Source organism: Neopsephotus bourkii, unplaced genomic scaffold (assembly GCF_033783945.1).
Source record: "Neopsephotus bourkii isolate Nb327-2 ecotype Australia unplaced genomic scaffold, CSIRO-AGI_Nbou_v1 NB_1638, whole genome shotgun sequence".
Taxonomy (NCBI): Eukaryota; Metazoa; Chordata; class Aves; order Psittaciformes; family Psittacidae; genus Neopsephotus; species Neopsephotus bourkii.
Genome location: NW_026902113.1, coordinates 6,773,809 through 6,790,723, shown reverse-complemented (window position 1 = coordinate 6,790,723; position 16,915 = coordinate 6,773,809). Strand labels below are relative to the sequence as shown.

At 42.4% G+C, this 16,915-nt stretch overlaps 1 protein-coding gene across 3 annotated transcripts in view; it reads left to right on the top strand.

Moving 5' to 3' along the window:
- The window catches only part of CRYL1 (crystallin lambda 1), a 66,638-nt gene extending 55,509 nt beyond the window's left edge, over nt 1–11,129 (top strand). For all 3 annotated transcript variants that reach the window (XM_061374339.1, XM_061374340.1, XM_061374337.1), the window contains 2 exons: nt 6,886–6,992; nt 9,025–11,129. In XM_061374339.1, coding sequence (XP_061230323.1) covers nt 6,886–6,992; nt 9,025–9,138 — 221 coding nt within the window. In that variant the 3' untranslated portion in view covers nt 9,139–11,129. The remainder of the gene's footprint in view (nt 1–6,885; nt 6,993–9,024) is intronic.
- The last annotated feature ends 5,786 nt before the right edge of the window (nt 11,130–16,915 follow it).

Genomic DNA, 16,915 nt, shown 5'->3' with positions numbered 1-16,915 from the left:
CAAGTGCCTTTTTGAAGCTGGCAGCTGAGGGTTAATCTTGATTACTGAAACCAAGTTAAAGATTGCACTGGTCTCCACTGACATTTCACACTGAGAGAGCTGTCTTGAGTTAGCTATTTTGAAATAATTATTTTTTTAATCTTTGAGTATGACCATGTGTATATTCTGTCAGTGTATTTCTTCCACTTGAGACTGGAAAGATTTTGCAGTGTCCACCCCCTGCTTGGCATGCAGCATGCATGTTTGCATGTTGCCACTTCAGGCACAATCAACTATGCTAATGCTGCTGCTCTTCTCTAGACCCATAACACTGGGGGTGGAGGGGGGATGTTACCTTTTCCTATTTTACTGACTTTGCATAAGGCTTCTTTTTATTCATACACTGCGTGCAGTGAGTGGACTGTATTACCTAGCCTGCATTTGGCATCTCTGTTGCATTGGTCGGCTACACCCAGACAGAAATTGTTCTGGTTCATTCAAGCCGTAGGTGAGCTGGCAGTAGGAGCTGGATCTCCAAGACCAGCTGGCTGAGTGAGCTCTGAAGGTGGTTTCCAGCTCAGGAGTTCATATTCACCAGGTAGATGGATCAGCCACATCCAAGCATTCAGCCCAAGATACTGATGTTATCTCTTCAGGCTGAGGCTCATGAAAATAATACCTGGCACATAGTCTTATGTCTTCTCCTGACTGTACCAGAATCAAAACTACTCACTAGACAAGCTTACCAGATGGTTGAGAGGTTCACCAGGACTTTTGAAAAAGTACCAAACCCAAACTATTTGTCTCTGGTCTAGGTGACATAGACTTGTGTCAGCTAAGTACCAGAATAACTGGTAACTGGGACTGCTCTGTTTACCATTCCTTCTGTCAGCAATTGCCCGTGTGGATTTGCCTGAATGGCCATATATGACTGAATTGCCACTTTTTGTTTAGTGATTGTCCAGCTGGCAACAGCTGCAGCTAGCAGCTGTGAGTCAGCAACATGTACCCAAGTTCACATAGTTCTGCACTCTTCAGCCTCAGTCATTTCTGCTTCTCCACCTGGGAACTTGTCTATGATGTTGCACAATGTGGGGGCAGACAGTTTGCTCAGACTTCTCACTGTTAGAAGAAGCAGCTTGCATGAGCAAGGTGAAATGTAAATACTATTGTCATATTGTTGGTGCATGAGTCTCATCCAGAATTGCTTTGGGTTCCCAAGATTGCTGAGGTGGCTAGCATATCCCCTGTAGGCTGGGGGATTGGCTTCAAGTGCCAAAGTCTGTGAGCCCAGCTGTTAAGATTTAACAGGCAAGTACTTATGCTAGTGATAGAGCATGGTCAGCAAACCCTGCTAACCAGTAGTACTTTCCAGAGTGTTTATGGAGGTGGATGGTCTCTGCTTATTCCCTCAGTGAAGAAATAGAATTGTATCATGGCTTGCCCACATCACACAGAAATGCTTCTCTTCTCGAATCTCACTTCCTGCCAGTGATGTTTTGGAGCCCACTAGGCAATTTAAGGCTTTTGGTTGTCAAGAAAATTGATCAAAATACTGAATTTCCATACAATTAGAGCAGCAATAACTGGCTGGAGGGCCACACACAGAGAGTTGTGGTCAATGGCTCAATGTCCACCTGGAGACCAGTAACGAGTGGTGTCCCTCAGGGATCGGTGTTGGGACTGGTCTTGTTCAACGTCTTTGTCGCTGACATGGACACACCAAGCTGTGTGGTTCGGTTGATACGCTGGAGGGAAGGAATGCCATCCAGAGGGACCTTTACACGCTTGTGAGGTGGGCTGATGCCAACCTCATGAAGTTTAACCATGCCAAGTGCAAGGTCCTACACCTGGGTTGGAGCAATCCCAGGCACAGCTACAGGTTGGGCAGAGAAGAGATTCAGAGCAGCCCTGCAGAGAAGGACTTGGGGGTGCTGGTCAATGAGAAAATGAACATGAGCCGGCTTCAGTGTGCGCTTGCAGCCCAGAAAGCCAACCGTATCCTAGGCTGCATCAAAAGGAGTGTGACCAGCAGGTCGAAGGAGGTGATCCTGCCCCTTTGCTCTTGTGAGACCTCACTTGGAGTATTTTGTGCAGTTCTGGTGTCCTCAACATAAAAAGGACATGGATCTGTTGGAACAAGTCCAGAGGAGGGCCACAAGAATGATCAGGGGACTGGAGCACCTCCCATATGAAGATAGGCTGAGAAAGTTGGTGCTGTTCAGCCTGGAGAAGAGAAGGCTGCGTGGAGATCTCATAGCAGCCTTCCAGTATCTGAAGGGGGCCTACAGGGATGCTGGGGGTGGACTCTTCATTAGGGACTGTAGTGATAGGACAAGGGGTAATGGGTTAAAACTTAAACAGGGGAAGTTTAGATTGGATATAAGGAGGAAATTCTTTCCTGTTAGGGTGGTGAGGCACTGGAATAGGTTGCCCAAGGAGGTTGTGAATGCTCCATCCCTGGTAGTGTTCAAGGCCAGGTTGGACGAGGCCTTGGGTGATATGGTTTAGAGCAAGGTGTCCCTGCCCACGGCAGGGGGGTTGGAACTTGATTATCTTAAGGTCCTTCCCAACCCTAACTATTCTATGATTCTATATACCTGTATAACCAGCTGACCTCCCTTTTTGTGTTGGAGAAGGCCAGAACATACCAGAGTGTGTTCTAGCAACAAATACTGTACATAACACAAGGAAACATGCTAACTAAATGCTGATTGACATACTCCTGGCACCAGATACCGTTTAAGCTACTCAACAAGTCTGATGATTTTGTCAGAGCCTCCTTTCTTCTCGTACTAGAGAAATAATGTTTCTAGACCATTTTTTTAAAGAGAGTTGAATACTTTTGAGTCTCTCCATGTTGCTCTTATGCAATGGACAGGTTCTCCTGTCCTTTCAGCTGTTCATCTGATAGTCATCATGACTTCAGAGTGCTAATTTCTTACAGGAAAATTAATACTTCTGAAGCATGTGTCCTTTGGAAGTTCTTCTGGTTTTGGTCCAGAAACAAGAATGTTTTCCATACTCTTTGGAAAAACAAGAGTGTTTTTCCATGCTCTCATTCAGAGGTCTTTTGGAAAACCTGTACTTCAGTGATTTCAGGCATGTTGAGTAGTGTGTTGTAGTTTATGATTCATGGTTGTCAGTAGGCAAAGGTTTCCAACATTCATCCACCTTTCAACCTCAGCCATTGAGGGTTAGACAGGTGTGCCTTCTATGGTATTGATATCACACAGTATTGCATTCCAGGGAACTGTCTACGGGCTGTTCAGGAAAGAGATTGTTTCCATGACTCTTGACTTGAGTTGCATTCTTTTGTATGGTAGCCAGGCCACCCCACTTACATTTCCTGCATTTTGTGGTTGGATAAACCCACAAGCAGTTCAGGTTCATGCTTCTCAGTCTGTATGATATCCTGAGTCTTCATGAAAGAGTCGGTGACCCTAACTGTTTGCCTTTGTCTTCTGCATCTTTCTTCTCCTTGCTTTGATAATTATCTGATAAAAAGAATGATGCACATTCTTCAGTCTCTATGGTTCTCAGAAAAGGGGGGTTATCACAGGCTTTTAGTGGATGTCCAGGACTTTCCTTCTCAGATCTAGAGTGTTCATCAGGATAATCAACATTCTTCCTGGTGTCAGCTTGCTTACTGACAGACAATCATTGCTCATTTACTGTTGTGGTGCAGCTCATGACTTCTTGATTGATGTACTGTGGGAAATGCTGCGTGATCCTTTCTTGATTATGTGGTAGTTAATAGCACTAAAAAGTCTACTAGATGTATATGTCTGGCTAAATGGCCGATTTATCTTTTTTGGTGCATTGATCATTCCAGTTTCTCTCTAGTGCCTCAACAGTAATTTTTTTTTGAGATTCCTACTGGAGCTGATAAAAGCCAGACCTTTCCCTAATTCAGCCAAGGTCTACATGTTTGCCATTTTACCCATTATTGCCAGTTGGCTGGTTCTCAGATTCTCTGACCACATGTTATTTAAGGTGTTCACAGCAGGGTCAGCTCCGAGGCCAGACCAAGGTGCTCAGGGTTTCATCCAGTCTTGGAAACCCCCAGAGATGGAGACTGCACAGCCTCTGTGGACAACCTGTGCCAGTGCTTGAGTATCCAGTTGCAAATTCTTGTTCTAAGTTGTGTCTGTTGTCTCCTGTTCTGACATATAACAGCTGTAAAGAGCCTGGCTCTATCTGCTCAGTGACCTCCCTGTAGGCACTGGAGAGCTGCTGGTAAGGTACCCCTGAAGCCATTTTTGCTCCAGACTGAACAAGCCCAGCTCCTCCAGCCTCTCCTCACAGGGCAAGTGCTCTTGCCTCTACCATTTTGATGGAGGCTGAAGTTGCTCAAGTTTGTCAATGTCTTTCTTGTACTGGGGGAATCCCAAACCGGATGCAGTATTCTGGATGCAGTCTGAATAAAGGGAGTAATCACTTCCTTCAATCTACTGTCTGTGCTGTTAACACAGCCTGTGATGTTGTCCCTCTTTGCTGCCAGACACACTGTTGGTTCACATTCCGCTTCAGGACCAGGAGTTCTCAGGGCTCACAAGCCTGTGTTGTTGCAAGGAGCTTTTCCTTCTGAGATACAGAGTCTTGCGTTAGTCCTTGTTAAATTTTTTAAGGTTTTGTATTGACTCACTCCTCCAGCCTGGCTAAGGGTAGTCCTGTCCTCCAGTGTGTCAGCTGGTCCATCCCCTTCCACCTCCCACGCCTCACAATTTGGTGTCATGCACAGACTTTGTGAGCAAGGGCCGTTAAGCAGTACAAGATAGATTCCTACAATACTCCACTTTTACTGGCCTTCAGGTAGAGTCCAACCCATTAACCACTACTCTCTGAGCCTCAGTCTCCAACCCATTTTTTGTCCACGTAGCTGTCCAAGCATGCAGATCTTAATGTCCTAACCTTGATAAAAGAATATCAGTATCAAATGCCCTTCTAAAGGTGAGGTAAATGATAGCCACTACTTTTCTATTTTCCACAAATCCAATGATTTTATCACAGAAGACGAGGTCAGTCAGGCATGATACACCATGGTGTACCCATTGATGACTACATGCTGAGTGTCACAATCATTTTCTTCTTATTCCTGTGCCCAGGAATTTGTTTCCAGAGCACTTGCTCCTTGATTTTCTCTGGGATAGAAGTGAGTTTACTTGCCCTGTAGTATCCCGGATAGTTCTTTTGACCTTTCTGAAGATGTGTGCTATATTTGCATTCAGTCATCTGGGGATCACAAAACATGACATTGATGCATTGACTGACGTGATTTTTAAAATACAGTAAAAAGCAGCCTTGCAATGGGCCATTTCTCTCATGCCTTTAGATACAGATTGTCTTGTCCCATGGTCTCAGGTGGGGCTGAGTCCTTGCAGATAGTCACTGACTAGGTCGTCATTTACTGCTGTTAGCTCTTCTCATTGAACCCTGCCTCTAAGCACAAAGGCATAGGAGACCTTGTCGATAAAGACTGAAGCAGAGAAAGCAATGAGTAACTCTGCTTCACCTGTTTTTCCTGTCACTAAACCAGCCACCCATTCAGCAACAGGCCCGCACTTCCCTTGTTCAGCTTTCCGTTGCTAATGTAACAGTAGACCTTGACATCCTTGCAAGTCTCAACTGGAGCTGAGCTTTGGCTTTCCTGACACCATCCCTACATGCCTAGGCAGTATTTTTAAATTTCTCCTCTACAGCCTGTCCATTCTTCTGCCTCCTGTAGGCTGCCTTTTTGCATGGGAGCTCATCCAAGCCAAACTTCTGATGTATTTAATTGTCTTCCCAGTATCAGAATGGATTGTTCTTGCCCTTGGAGGGTGCTGTCCTTTACTGGCCCCTCCACAGCTGCTGACTCACAGGCTCTCACCCAGCCAGTCACCCACGCTATAGAATAGTTCCATACATCTGAGCTGCTCTTTTACAGAGATAGCACATACCCTCCTTGCCTTTCCTGAAGTGTGTCTCTGAAGTGTCCACTGCAGCACTCCAGCTGTGTGAACTATCCCACCACGCCTCAGTTGGATCAACAGCTGACCCCACATGGAGCTCTTCTTTCCCCTGCTTGTTTCTCAAGCTGCATGCATTTGTGCACACATACTAGAAGTTGACTCCTGCCTTTTTTTATACTTCCTTGAGGCTTCTTTTACAGCTTTTACAATGCACTCCTTTCTTTCTACTCCAGTACAGCCCCTTCCTCACTTGACTGCACTTTGTAATCTCACTTTTCCAGTGTTCCTAGTATAAAGCTTTTATTACCAGCTTAGGCAGGTTTTTGGCAAAGCAGTGCTCAACCATCGGAGAGGGCCCTGTGGTCATAGAAGCCAAATCCTGTAGCTGACCCTAGTTGTGATACAAAATGTTGATCTGCAAGTTCCATCTGTTCCTCCTTAAGCCTTTCTCCTCACTGGAGGCCACCTGGGTCTCCACGCCTTTGACCCTTATCCGCTGAGCTATGTTACTCTTGATACACTGCAGGCCAATTAATAAAAATAAAATAGGAAGTCTGTGATTCTGTGAATGCTTCAACTGATATGACACATACTGAATAGGAGGAGAGGTGAGAGCACTTTCCTCATGGACACTGGTTGGGGAAGCTCTCCAGACTCAAGTGACAGAGCACAAGTATATCCATGGTTGTGTACTGGACCTCTCACATAGCATTGCCTACTAATAAGTAACATTAATTGGTTTTGCAGTGAAATCCTGAATAATTTTTGCATGAACCTTAATGGAAGTGTGGTAGATATAATCCAGTTTTCCCTGGTGACATTTAGGTATCTTAGTCATAAGAGCATACTTTTTTTTTTTGGACTCTCCTTTGGATCCTGCTTAAGCACAGGCTGCCTTACTGAACTTAAGCAGGAATTTCTGTTGAATGTAATTTTTCACTCTTATTTGTAGGTATTTCAAATTACTGTGAAAGATACTGTGAAGGTATGAAACTTGTTCTGAACACCTTTGGACCAGTTCCAGAATTTTCAGGTGAAGCTGAACAGAAAATCAGTCAGGTAAATATGAAGTTAATAAATACAGTGACATTCAGAACAAAGAACTTTAGCTTTTACCATTTGTAGCATTTCAGTTTACTGTTAGAGGTACCCGTAGTCTGTGTTTCTTGTGTGAATGTGTGTTTTAAACAAAAAGATCAGTAAGCAGAATGCAAGTTTCTTGTCAAAGCACTGATGTACATCAGTGGAAATGGATCTATCGGCTGAGTAACATTATTACTAGACAGAGGAGTCAACTCCTAACAACTATGGGTTATTGACATTAAATCCTCCACACTATTTCTTACCAGTTCTGTCCTGTGTCCTCTACCATAATGTGCATGCACATCTCCAAGCTTCCTTTCCTACATTACTTCTCTTTCTGTGTCTTCCTCCTACTCCATATTTCTGCATAAACCCTGTAGCTTTTTTTATTCTGGATGTTCTTTTTCTTGGTTTTCTGTACTTTACAAACTAGAGTTCCAGTGTGTAATGCATGCAAATACACATAATTTAAGCATGTGAGCAGTCCAGTAAGGTTACTTGCATGGTTAAATATAATCATGTTTAAGTGCTATACTGGATTGAGACCTGGTTTATCCATTAAAATTTCTAAGCCCACCATTTATTTATACTGACTATATAGAGGCTGTTTTGTTTGGCCACAGGAATTAGTTGAAGTATTGTCATATTCTAACTCTGCCTTTTCATAGTTCCCTTTTTTAATGCTTCAGTAAGAACTAAAGTATGTGTTAAATAGTTCCTGGTAAGCAGTCAGAGATTAATTCCATATATGAAGACAGTCTGTCTGGAAGATAGCATTTTTGTTTCTATTTATGTTAATGCAATTTTAACATCAGCTATGTTAAAAAAATCTTCATGCTTAAGCAACGTATAGTGCTTACGATAACAGTCAATAGTGTGGAGTTATTCATGATTGGAAGCTTTTAATTGATATGAAACAGTCTGGGTTCCACTGGATTCCACTTCAATATCTGTTTGTGTGTCTGTTATTATCTGCAGTCTTCAATGCCAAAGATGGGCTTGCAAGAATCCCCTCTTAAGAGTAAAATATTAAGCATTTTTTATCTTACACCTCTGTCCCTCTCCCTGATTTTTTTTCTGGATTGACTGGATCTTGCCAGTCATTGGTAGCAGTTTCAGGTTTTACCCAGTTTCTCAACACTTGCCTTTTAAGCCTAAGACATTAGGTACTATTTTGGCAAAGATGACTTTGTGACCTCTATCTGCACTCTCAAAACAGCTTTTTTTCATTGAAAGAAAATCTGTGACAGGGTACCCTGGCCAGAGCATACTACCTCTTGTTCTCCTTCCAGTGATATATTTAACTGGCACTTCTAAGGCAACTTAAGCTGTGCACTCAGAAATACCTTCCCTCCCCCCTGTTTTGTCCTAAATGTCATCTTTGCATGCTATCTTGTTTAGATTTTAACATCTTGTTCAGACTTTACCTTTGTGTCCTCAGTAGTACTGTGCTTTCTCCCCTAAATTCCAATAAACAAAAAAAATTGTAATTGTGGGTTTGTTACGTGTCTTCCCCTGTCATTTTGTTTATAACTGGCACTCCTAATGCAAAATGTTTTTAATAAACATGGTATCCCTCATTACATTTATTAGGAGCCAGAAGAGAGATCAGAGCTTTAAACACACACAAAGGAATTTGGTTTAGAGCACATTTTCAGCCACATGAGTGTCCAGGTTGCCTCATTCCTACTTAACAAAATGTTATTATCAAAGAGACTAGGCAGTGCTGTGTGGGGCAAACCAAGAGAAGAGGCCTACACTTCGTTCTGTAGGCACCTTCATTGCCACATTCAAGCCAACCTTCTCCACGTGACAGCACTCTTCATACAGATTGGCTCATTTCCAGTCACCCATGTAAAGAATTAGTGGCCTATTGCTTGTGATAAACTAACTTACAGTTTGTGTGGATGGCTACTTGGTCTGATGCAGGGAAAGCAGGAAGACAATGCTGGTGAGAAGCTTTTTACTCAGAATGAGAGATTTAATCATCTTAAATTTTCTGTTGCAGGCAATGTCTGAGAAAATTCCAGTTGTTCCCAAAGTCCTGGATGCCAGGAGAAAATGGAGAGATGAATGTCTTGCTGGTCTTTCCAAATTGAAAAAGCAAATGAAATCTGACTAAGGTGCACCTTGTCTAACAGGAGAGACCAAACAAAGCAGATCTTCATTAAAAAATAGGAAATTCTTGGTCATGCAGAAGAGGAGACTGAATGTGCAACCAATGATATGTACAAATGTAGAGACCAATGAAATATTTGGTCCAAATTTGTCATGATGTAGTTCATGAATTAACTGGAAACAGTTACTATAAAGTTCAGTTAAAATTTATCAGATTACTATATATGCATTAGATGTGTAAGCATTAGTAGTTTTAACAATATTAATATTGTGCAATGCTGCAACACAATCATGTTTTAAATAATGCATTTTTCAGCTTGCTTAGGAATTCAGCACTTGAACAGTATTTGCTTATGCAGGGATCTAAAATAGGCAAACATCAGCTGTTTGTCACTGAAGAAAATAAGCCTTCACCCGCTGGTCACTGCAACAGCGAGGTTAATTCGTAAAGCACTGACTGTAGATAGAAAGTTGTACTGAGTAAAGAGTAGATTCACTGGCCAGTGAGCTGAGACCTCAACAGCAGTAAGGGTGGCTTCAGCTGGTATTTGTAGCTGTTCCACAATGTACGGGAAATAATTACTCCTCCTTTTCCTCCCTTTGGTACTTCTGTACTTATATGATAATCTGTGAGTAAATAAAGCAGAATTCCCCCTTCATCCATTACCCCTGTTTCTGTAAGGCTCAGCAGAGATCCGCTTGGTCTTTAAGACCATGCACCTGGTACCCCATGACTTTACCTCCAGCTTAAGTCAGATGTTTGTTGCTGACCACTGGCATTGCTGCGTAAATATGTACCCGCTTTTAAGACTGGTCTGTGAGAAATAAGATATTTTGATGTAATAGGTAGTTTGGGAGACAGTATGGTATAGTGAATTGTTATGTACTTTATCCCAAGGTACTCCACAACTGCCATCCCAAGATGACTCAAGTTCATCTCTCTGTTGCCATGTCTGTTTTGTACATTATCTGAAGTAAGAACTGCTTCTTTAGGACTCAGCTGTAGTGAATGTAACAGCTGTAGCAGAAGGGATCCCAGGTATCTGCTATTCTGCTCCCCTACAGAAGGAAAGGTGCAGCAGCTTGCACGTAGCATTCATGCTTTACTGCTGTCCTTTCTACAGGAGACACAACATCTCCTCCACATACAGGGGTATGATATACACATGGAAGTAGTAATATCCTCAGTTGCTGCAGTGGTGTGTTTGGTCCACAGCAGGCAGTGTTATTATGAATGTATGTACCCTGTAATATAGTTGGACTTTGATCTTAGCTGGAACCTTGGGGCATTATGCAGATAGTAAGAATAACTCAAAACAGTGCATTTCACCATTTCATGTGCTTAAGTTATTTACAGAGAATGCAGCACACAAGTTGCTTAAACTTGCTACCATTTTAAGCTAAACAGCAGAAATATCTGTGCAGACGTATCAATACTACTTACTTCTGCTTAGCTTACTGTGAAAGAGATGTAAGATAAATTGTACTGCTTGACATAATTAGCGGGCCAAGAACACATCTCTGGATGTGAAGTGTGATGGGAAGCATAATGCAGAGGCTGTCCTGTGCTCCTTTATAATCAGTGGAGAGAGAGAAAAATTTGAAAACTCGATTTATTTTGTCCTGATACAGACTTAAAATTGTCAGGTTTCTTCTATTGCTTTTCATTGCCACAGCGACTGGCTCAACTTGTATTTAGACATCTGAAGTTGTGGAGGTCAGTCCTCAATCCTGATGCCTTATTAAGCAATAATAAATTAATTATGGGGCTGATTTCCTCATTTTAGGTATGTTTCTATATTTCAGATGAGGCCATCAGAAGTTCCAATTACTTTTGAGATTACACCTGTTTTCGTATATGACATTGTCATAACTAATTAGCTCACGTTGCTTCTGTTTATTCTGAGATATTTTAAGTCAATCATGTCATCAAATATTTGCCTCCATCTTTACTATTTCCTTATGAATAAAATATTTTAATGAGGAAAGTATTAACTTTTCTGTTTCCTTACGAATAAAATATTTTAATGAGTAAAGTGTCAACTTCTGTGTTTCAGTGTGATACTACAGTAGTAGCACTACGTAAGATGTCTTTAGAAACAGTGTCCTCCTGGCTGCGAGGAAAAGCCTGCACCACTCCTATGGGAGTGGAGTGAATTCCAAGGAGAGCTGTTGGTAAGAGCACTGTGTCCAGTGGACTTTTGAAGCACTTAATTAAACCACTTTGTTTTCTAGTTTGCTAGAAAAGAGCGTAACTTATTTTCTCTATGTATATTCAAAGAAATGCTCCATGGGATTACACGTTCCTCAGCATTTTTCCTTCTCTGATGATTTATGTTCCTTCAGTGAGGAATGATTGCCCCTCACCAACCGCTGAAGTGGAGGGACACTTGGAATAAAATGGCTCTTGGTGTGCATGAGTTTTTTTCTTGAACCTGAATGTGGAATGGAGATTTTAATCCATGGCTTTGTAGACTTCTTCCAGCTACTTGGATTTCAGACCTATATTCACAAGAAGTGGAGATGTGTAAGATGCAGAATCATCCAGAAACTTTTTTTTTTCCTTTATCTAAGAGTAAAATGAAGTCTAACTTGGGAGGCTCAAGAGTCCGTAGTTGCATGTGGATACAGGAAAGCTTTGTGCAGAACCTTGACTTACTTTTTTAAAAGATTCTATAAAATACATCTGTAAATTTTCCCTAAATTGGATGTTTGATCTGTTTAGCTTAAGCCTAGATGGTGTCTATTGTTACAGTAGTAATTGCGTTGCCCAGGGCCTCCATAAGGGTCCTGCACCTCCTTGTCAGCACACGGGAGCTGTTTTCCAGCAGAAAGCATTTAAAAGCTTCTGTAACTTAAAACATTGTGAGAACCTACCTTTGCATTTGTTATGTGTTTAACATCAGGTCTTGCAGTCATTCTTTCAGTATCGTAATAGTACATACTTTCCATATGAAGCCATGGTGGTTTGTTCTTGGTCTGCTTAGGCATATGATAATACTCATAACAAATACAATGGAGGCATTTCTTTGCAGCCAAGGGAGAAAGTGATGAGGCTGGAAAATCCTTGCTGTCACTCTGATATTACTGAAAAAATGAGGTTGTCATTTAGGAGATTCCAGGAACTGCCTTGATGCAACTGGTTCTTCTGAAAGAGAATATTTTTTTAATGCATATTTTTTTCCTTGACTTGCCCATTAATTCTTTATACATTAAAACTGCACTACCAGTGGAAATGTTTTACCATTGCCTTGTGCTCCACTGCAGCAGAGGCACTGTGGCCATCTCCATGTAGCACAGACAAGTTCATAATGTGTGCATTGCCCCTGCACTGCTATAGCAAAGCTACCAGTCAGCTTTAGCCCCAGCTGTGTTGCTGTGGAGCTTGTATCTTCTTTTTAAGATCTAATTAAAACTTAATGGGGCGTAATCTGTCTATTGAGTTCTTAGTAGTAATAAAGAATTTCTGTGCACTTACATTATTGAAATTACCACTATAACATAAGGACAACAGACCAAGAAGTGCACAGCTTTCCACATTCCAGAGCACCACAAAACCAGATTTTCCGATATTACTCAGCAATGCCATTTCAAACCCATGCAGTAATGGAAAGATGTAACTGCCATTTCAAACACCCCTGAGTAGTGGGAATAGTGAATTGCATAACCAGGCAATTTAACCAAATGGGCAGTGCCTGTGCCTGATCTGTATTGTACAGAAGCTTATGGAGTAGCATGAAGTTGCATTGTGTAATTCTGTAAACCAGAAATGTTCCTTGCATTTACGTTTGCTTTTCCTAAGAAGAAAAGTTAATTACAAACATCATCTCCCCCCATCAATATCTGTGTCAGTGCATAGTGAAGGGCGATTACAGAAGTCTGATAGATTTTTAAAGTCTGAATATAGCTTCAGTTGCTGAAAGAGACAACACCATACTTCTTCAGTCTTCCATTTACAAAACAAAATCTATTAAAAGTAAGAATATGACATCAGAGAAAAATACATTAATTTTCTAACAAGATGCAGGTTATTCATATTACTAGAAATCAAATCATGCTTCATTAAGTAATAAGAGGAGTTTATGTTTTAATCTGATCTTAGTATCTGTATAGTTTATTATAAGGAAAACCATTAGATAGGGATTAACGCATGTGTATTTAATCATCAGTAAAAGTGAAGTATGTGTAAGCATTGCCCTAGTACACTGTGTGAACAGTGCTCACTGTGTCTGTACATAGCTTTGCTTTCAAGGCTCTTACACAGATTACCATCCTGACTCCCCTGCAGGGTGCTACCTCGGAAGAGCAGTGCCCTACCAGCTCATTGCACCCACTGCCAAAACACTTGCCATGACAGCTCTCCAGACAGCAGTCACTGAATGTAGCCTTGGGTAATCACTGCACTGTCCACCCTTTTGACAATCCTGTCCCCATGCATATGCAGAGCAAAAGGAAGTGTGATTTCCAGCAGCCACCTCTCCCATAACCTGCCAATGAATTCCTTGAATGTCAACAAAAAGACTTTGTGTTGCACCCAGTCCTGGGGTTTGTTCCATTTTCTAGGCACAGATCGGTCTGTGCTGGCTTCCTGCCCTGTTTCGGTAGCAAAGGAGTTTTGGTTGTGACATTTAAATGGACAATCTGCCCAGCTCATAGGAAGACCAGCCACAGCCTGCTGCATAGCTAAAAACGGATGTTAATGGTTCATCCTCATTCATGTGCCTTCCAGGTTAAAGGCTTGGACTATTCACCTGTAAAATCAATTTTTCCTTCCAAGATAATTACCCACAAAAGGTAAATGAGGTCCATCTGTCCTAGGTCCAGGCTCTCTGTTCCATAATCCCTGCTGCAGCTTGTCTGATTTTCCCTAATTCCGGTTACTGCTGGCTGCCACCCATCTGAGATGGCATTAGTTCAGTGTGAGCATAGTTTGAGAACTTCCCATGAGATCAATATATGTCGTATCAGCAGCATATGGCTCTTTTGCCATGTCTGTAGTTGTAGGACCTTCTCCAGATGGTCATATCAAAGGCTCAGAAACCTATATTAAAAGGCAGAGCTGATCACCACTGGATGTTAGAGACTGTAAGAAGGGCTTGACTATAACCATGGTCATGATTTAAGAGTAGTACAGTGTAGCAACAGAGATCATTTGGAAGCTGCCTAATTAAGGCAGTGTTGAGAGATTTCTAGAACAACACACGATCACCTGGTTTATAGTAGGAAAGCACAAAGACCAGAACTGTATGAAGCTTGGCCACCAAGGGGAGACTGGTTTGTTTAGCAGTAAGTCCATACCTGTCTTTTGGTAACACTCAGTGAGTTTATTTTCAGTGGTGGCCCTGGAACTGCATTACTCTGCTTGCTTCTTATAACTCCTCCTTTTTGTGTACATTTCCTCATGAAGTTTCTCTGAGGGAATCAGGACTTTGTATTTTCCATCCATTTTGTGATACATGACCCTTTGCATAATTTCCAAGCTCATGCAGACATACGGTTACGTAATAGAATCATAGAACAGTTTGGGCTGGAAAAGGCCTTAAAGCTCATCAAGTTCCAACTGCCCTGCCACGGGCAGGGACACCTTCCACTAGATGAGGTTGCTCAAAGCCCCATCCAGCCTGGCCCTGAACAGCTTCCTTTGAAAGCCTGTTCCAGTGTCTTGCCACACTCACAATAAAGAATTTCTTTCTTATATCTAACCTAAATCTCCTGTTTAAGTAAGTTTGAATTCATTCCCCCCTGTCCTATCACTACACTCCCTATATTGTACTTTGTTGTATTTATTTTTCCTTTTTTTTTTAAACCTTTATTTGTGTTGTCCATTCACCATCTAGCATCCACCTTTTGTTTCCACATTAGTCTCTTCTGATGACCCTTTATCACTGATGTCTCTCAGCTGCTCCAAGGATCATCTTTAATTTCAAAGATGCACATGGGGATTAATTGATACCCAGATGTTGTACCAGCCTCCCCCTCCAGCCTCTACAGGCAAACTGAATTTGTGGTGAATACTGGTATTTCTCTCTCAACAGATGAGATCTGAACACCAACCTCTGGCCATCATGACCATGCTTGATCATGTTTGATGTCTCAAGGGCCTGTTTTGGTCATTCCCCAGCAGCACATCGCAGGTCCCCAGGCACAGCACACCTGCCCGTTGGCAGCATCTCCTCTGACTCACATGTATCCCAGGAGAGTGCTGTGTGCTGCTGGTGGTGGAGAGCCAAGCACAGCCTTTTTCCTAATCCTCTCTGTTGACAGTGATGTTTGGCTTCTCCGATTTAATCTCATGATATGTTCCAAGATGAAACTGCTCCCTGTTTTATGGCTGACTCAGTGCCTGTTGAGATCATTACTGATCAACTGCTCCATGAGCCTTAAAGTTACTGGCAGAAGGTGTTTTTATACTGCAGGGATTTTATATTTGGACCCAGAAGACACAACGTGGTAGAAGCTGGTGGTGAGTGTGGTCCCTGTAGTGGAGGACATTATGTCCCCTTTTTAGGTTCCCAGGGTAGCTCTTTCACCCCCTGGCTCCTGTTAGCTGCCTTTTCAACTGCTTACATCTTCCCTAAGCACTGGGGATGCCACTGCAGGCGATACATGGGGTTGATGTACCAGGCTGCTGCCCGATGCCCTCACCATTATCACTCCTACTGGTGCCCCTGTTCCCTCCAACTCTCCCTTCATATTCTTTCTTTATATTCTTCAGCGATGAGTTACATTTTTGATGGTTTTCAGGCCTGTTTAGTAAATACCATCCTTCCAAACATAGTTCTCTCAGGGAGTCCTTATTTTTTCTTACTTGAACTATTATTTTCACATGGTTTTTGTGGTATATTCTAAAATTTCCCCCAGAGAAAACAAATTTTAGCAAATCTGTGATACCTGCTCCTCTTTTTTATTCCCTTTGGGTGAAATTATGAAATGCTTAATACATGCTTCTGCTTTTGTAAGTCTGTTTCTCAGTCTGGATATGGAACTAACTACAGTCGCACAAACTCCATCCTTGGTTAAAATCTCCAGCTCACATACCTGGGAAAACCACAGAAGATGGGTGGAGATAGTACAGTCGCCACAACTAAATTGAAAGCTGACTTGATTAAGGTGGATTTATTAGGGAGAATTTTATGACAGTACATTTTCACCTTTGGCAATACCTAATAGGCAGCAAAGCAGATAGCTTGGGCTGAAAAACACGCTGAGCACAGCCTGGGATGGAGGGAGGATGTGGTGGGTCATCCTCAGGTCCATGTCAGCATCTTCCTTCACTAACCTGGAAGATGGGCAACAGTCCTGGCCCACTCCCACTGCTTCTTTCTGCTGTTTGTTCTTATGCGGTGTGCTTTCTCCTAGCAGCCCTGTTTTTGCATCTGTGGCCTTACACAGTTCCTGCCTTTCTACCCCATCTTCTTACATTTTAATCTGTGCCTATCTGGAGGCCCTGACAGTCACCTCAATTTTTCAGCTGCCCACTCACTGCTGAACTGTATCTCTGCATTCCCCTTTTCCCTCTGGTGTCACTCTTGGTGCAGGCCAACAGCTATCAGGTGATCCACCCTCCCAACGAAACAGGTTGGAAATGGCAGGAAATGGCTGCAAAGGCTGCACAGGAGCCTGATCTGAGGGTGACACGTTGGCAGAGGTTGTTTACTCAAGCCACGGTCTAAGCCCTGAGCGTGGCGAGTCAGAAAAGCCTGACTGGAGACCAAGCCCCTGACACTGTAAGACTGAGAAGCCAAGCAGATTTATCACCTGCTGCTCATGCTTCCACATCT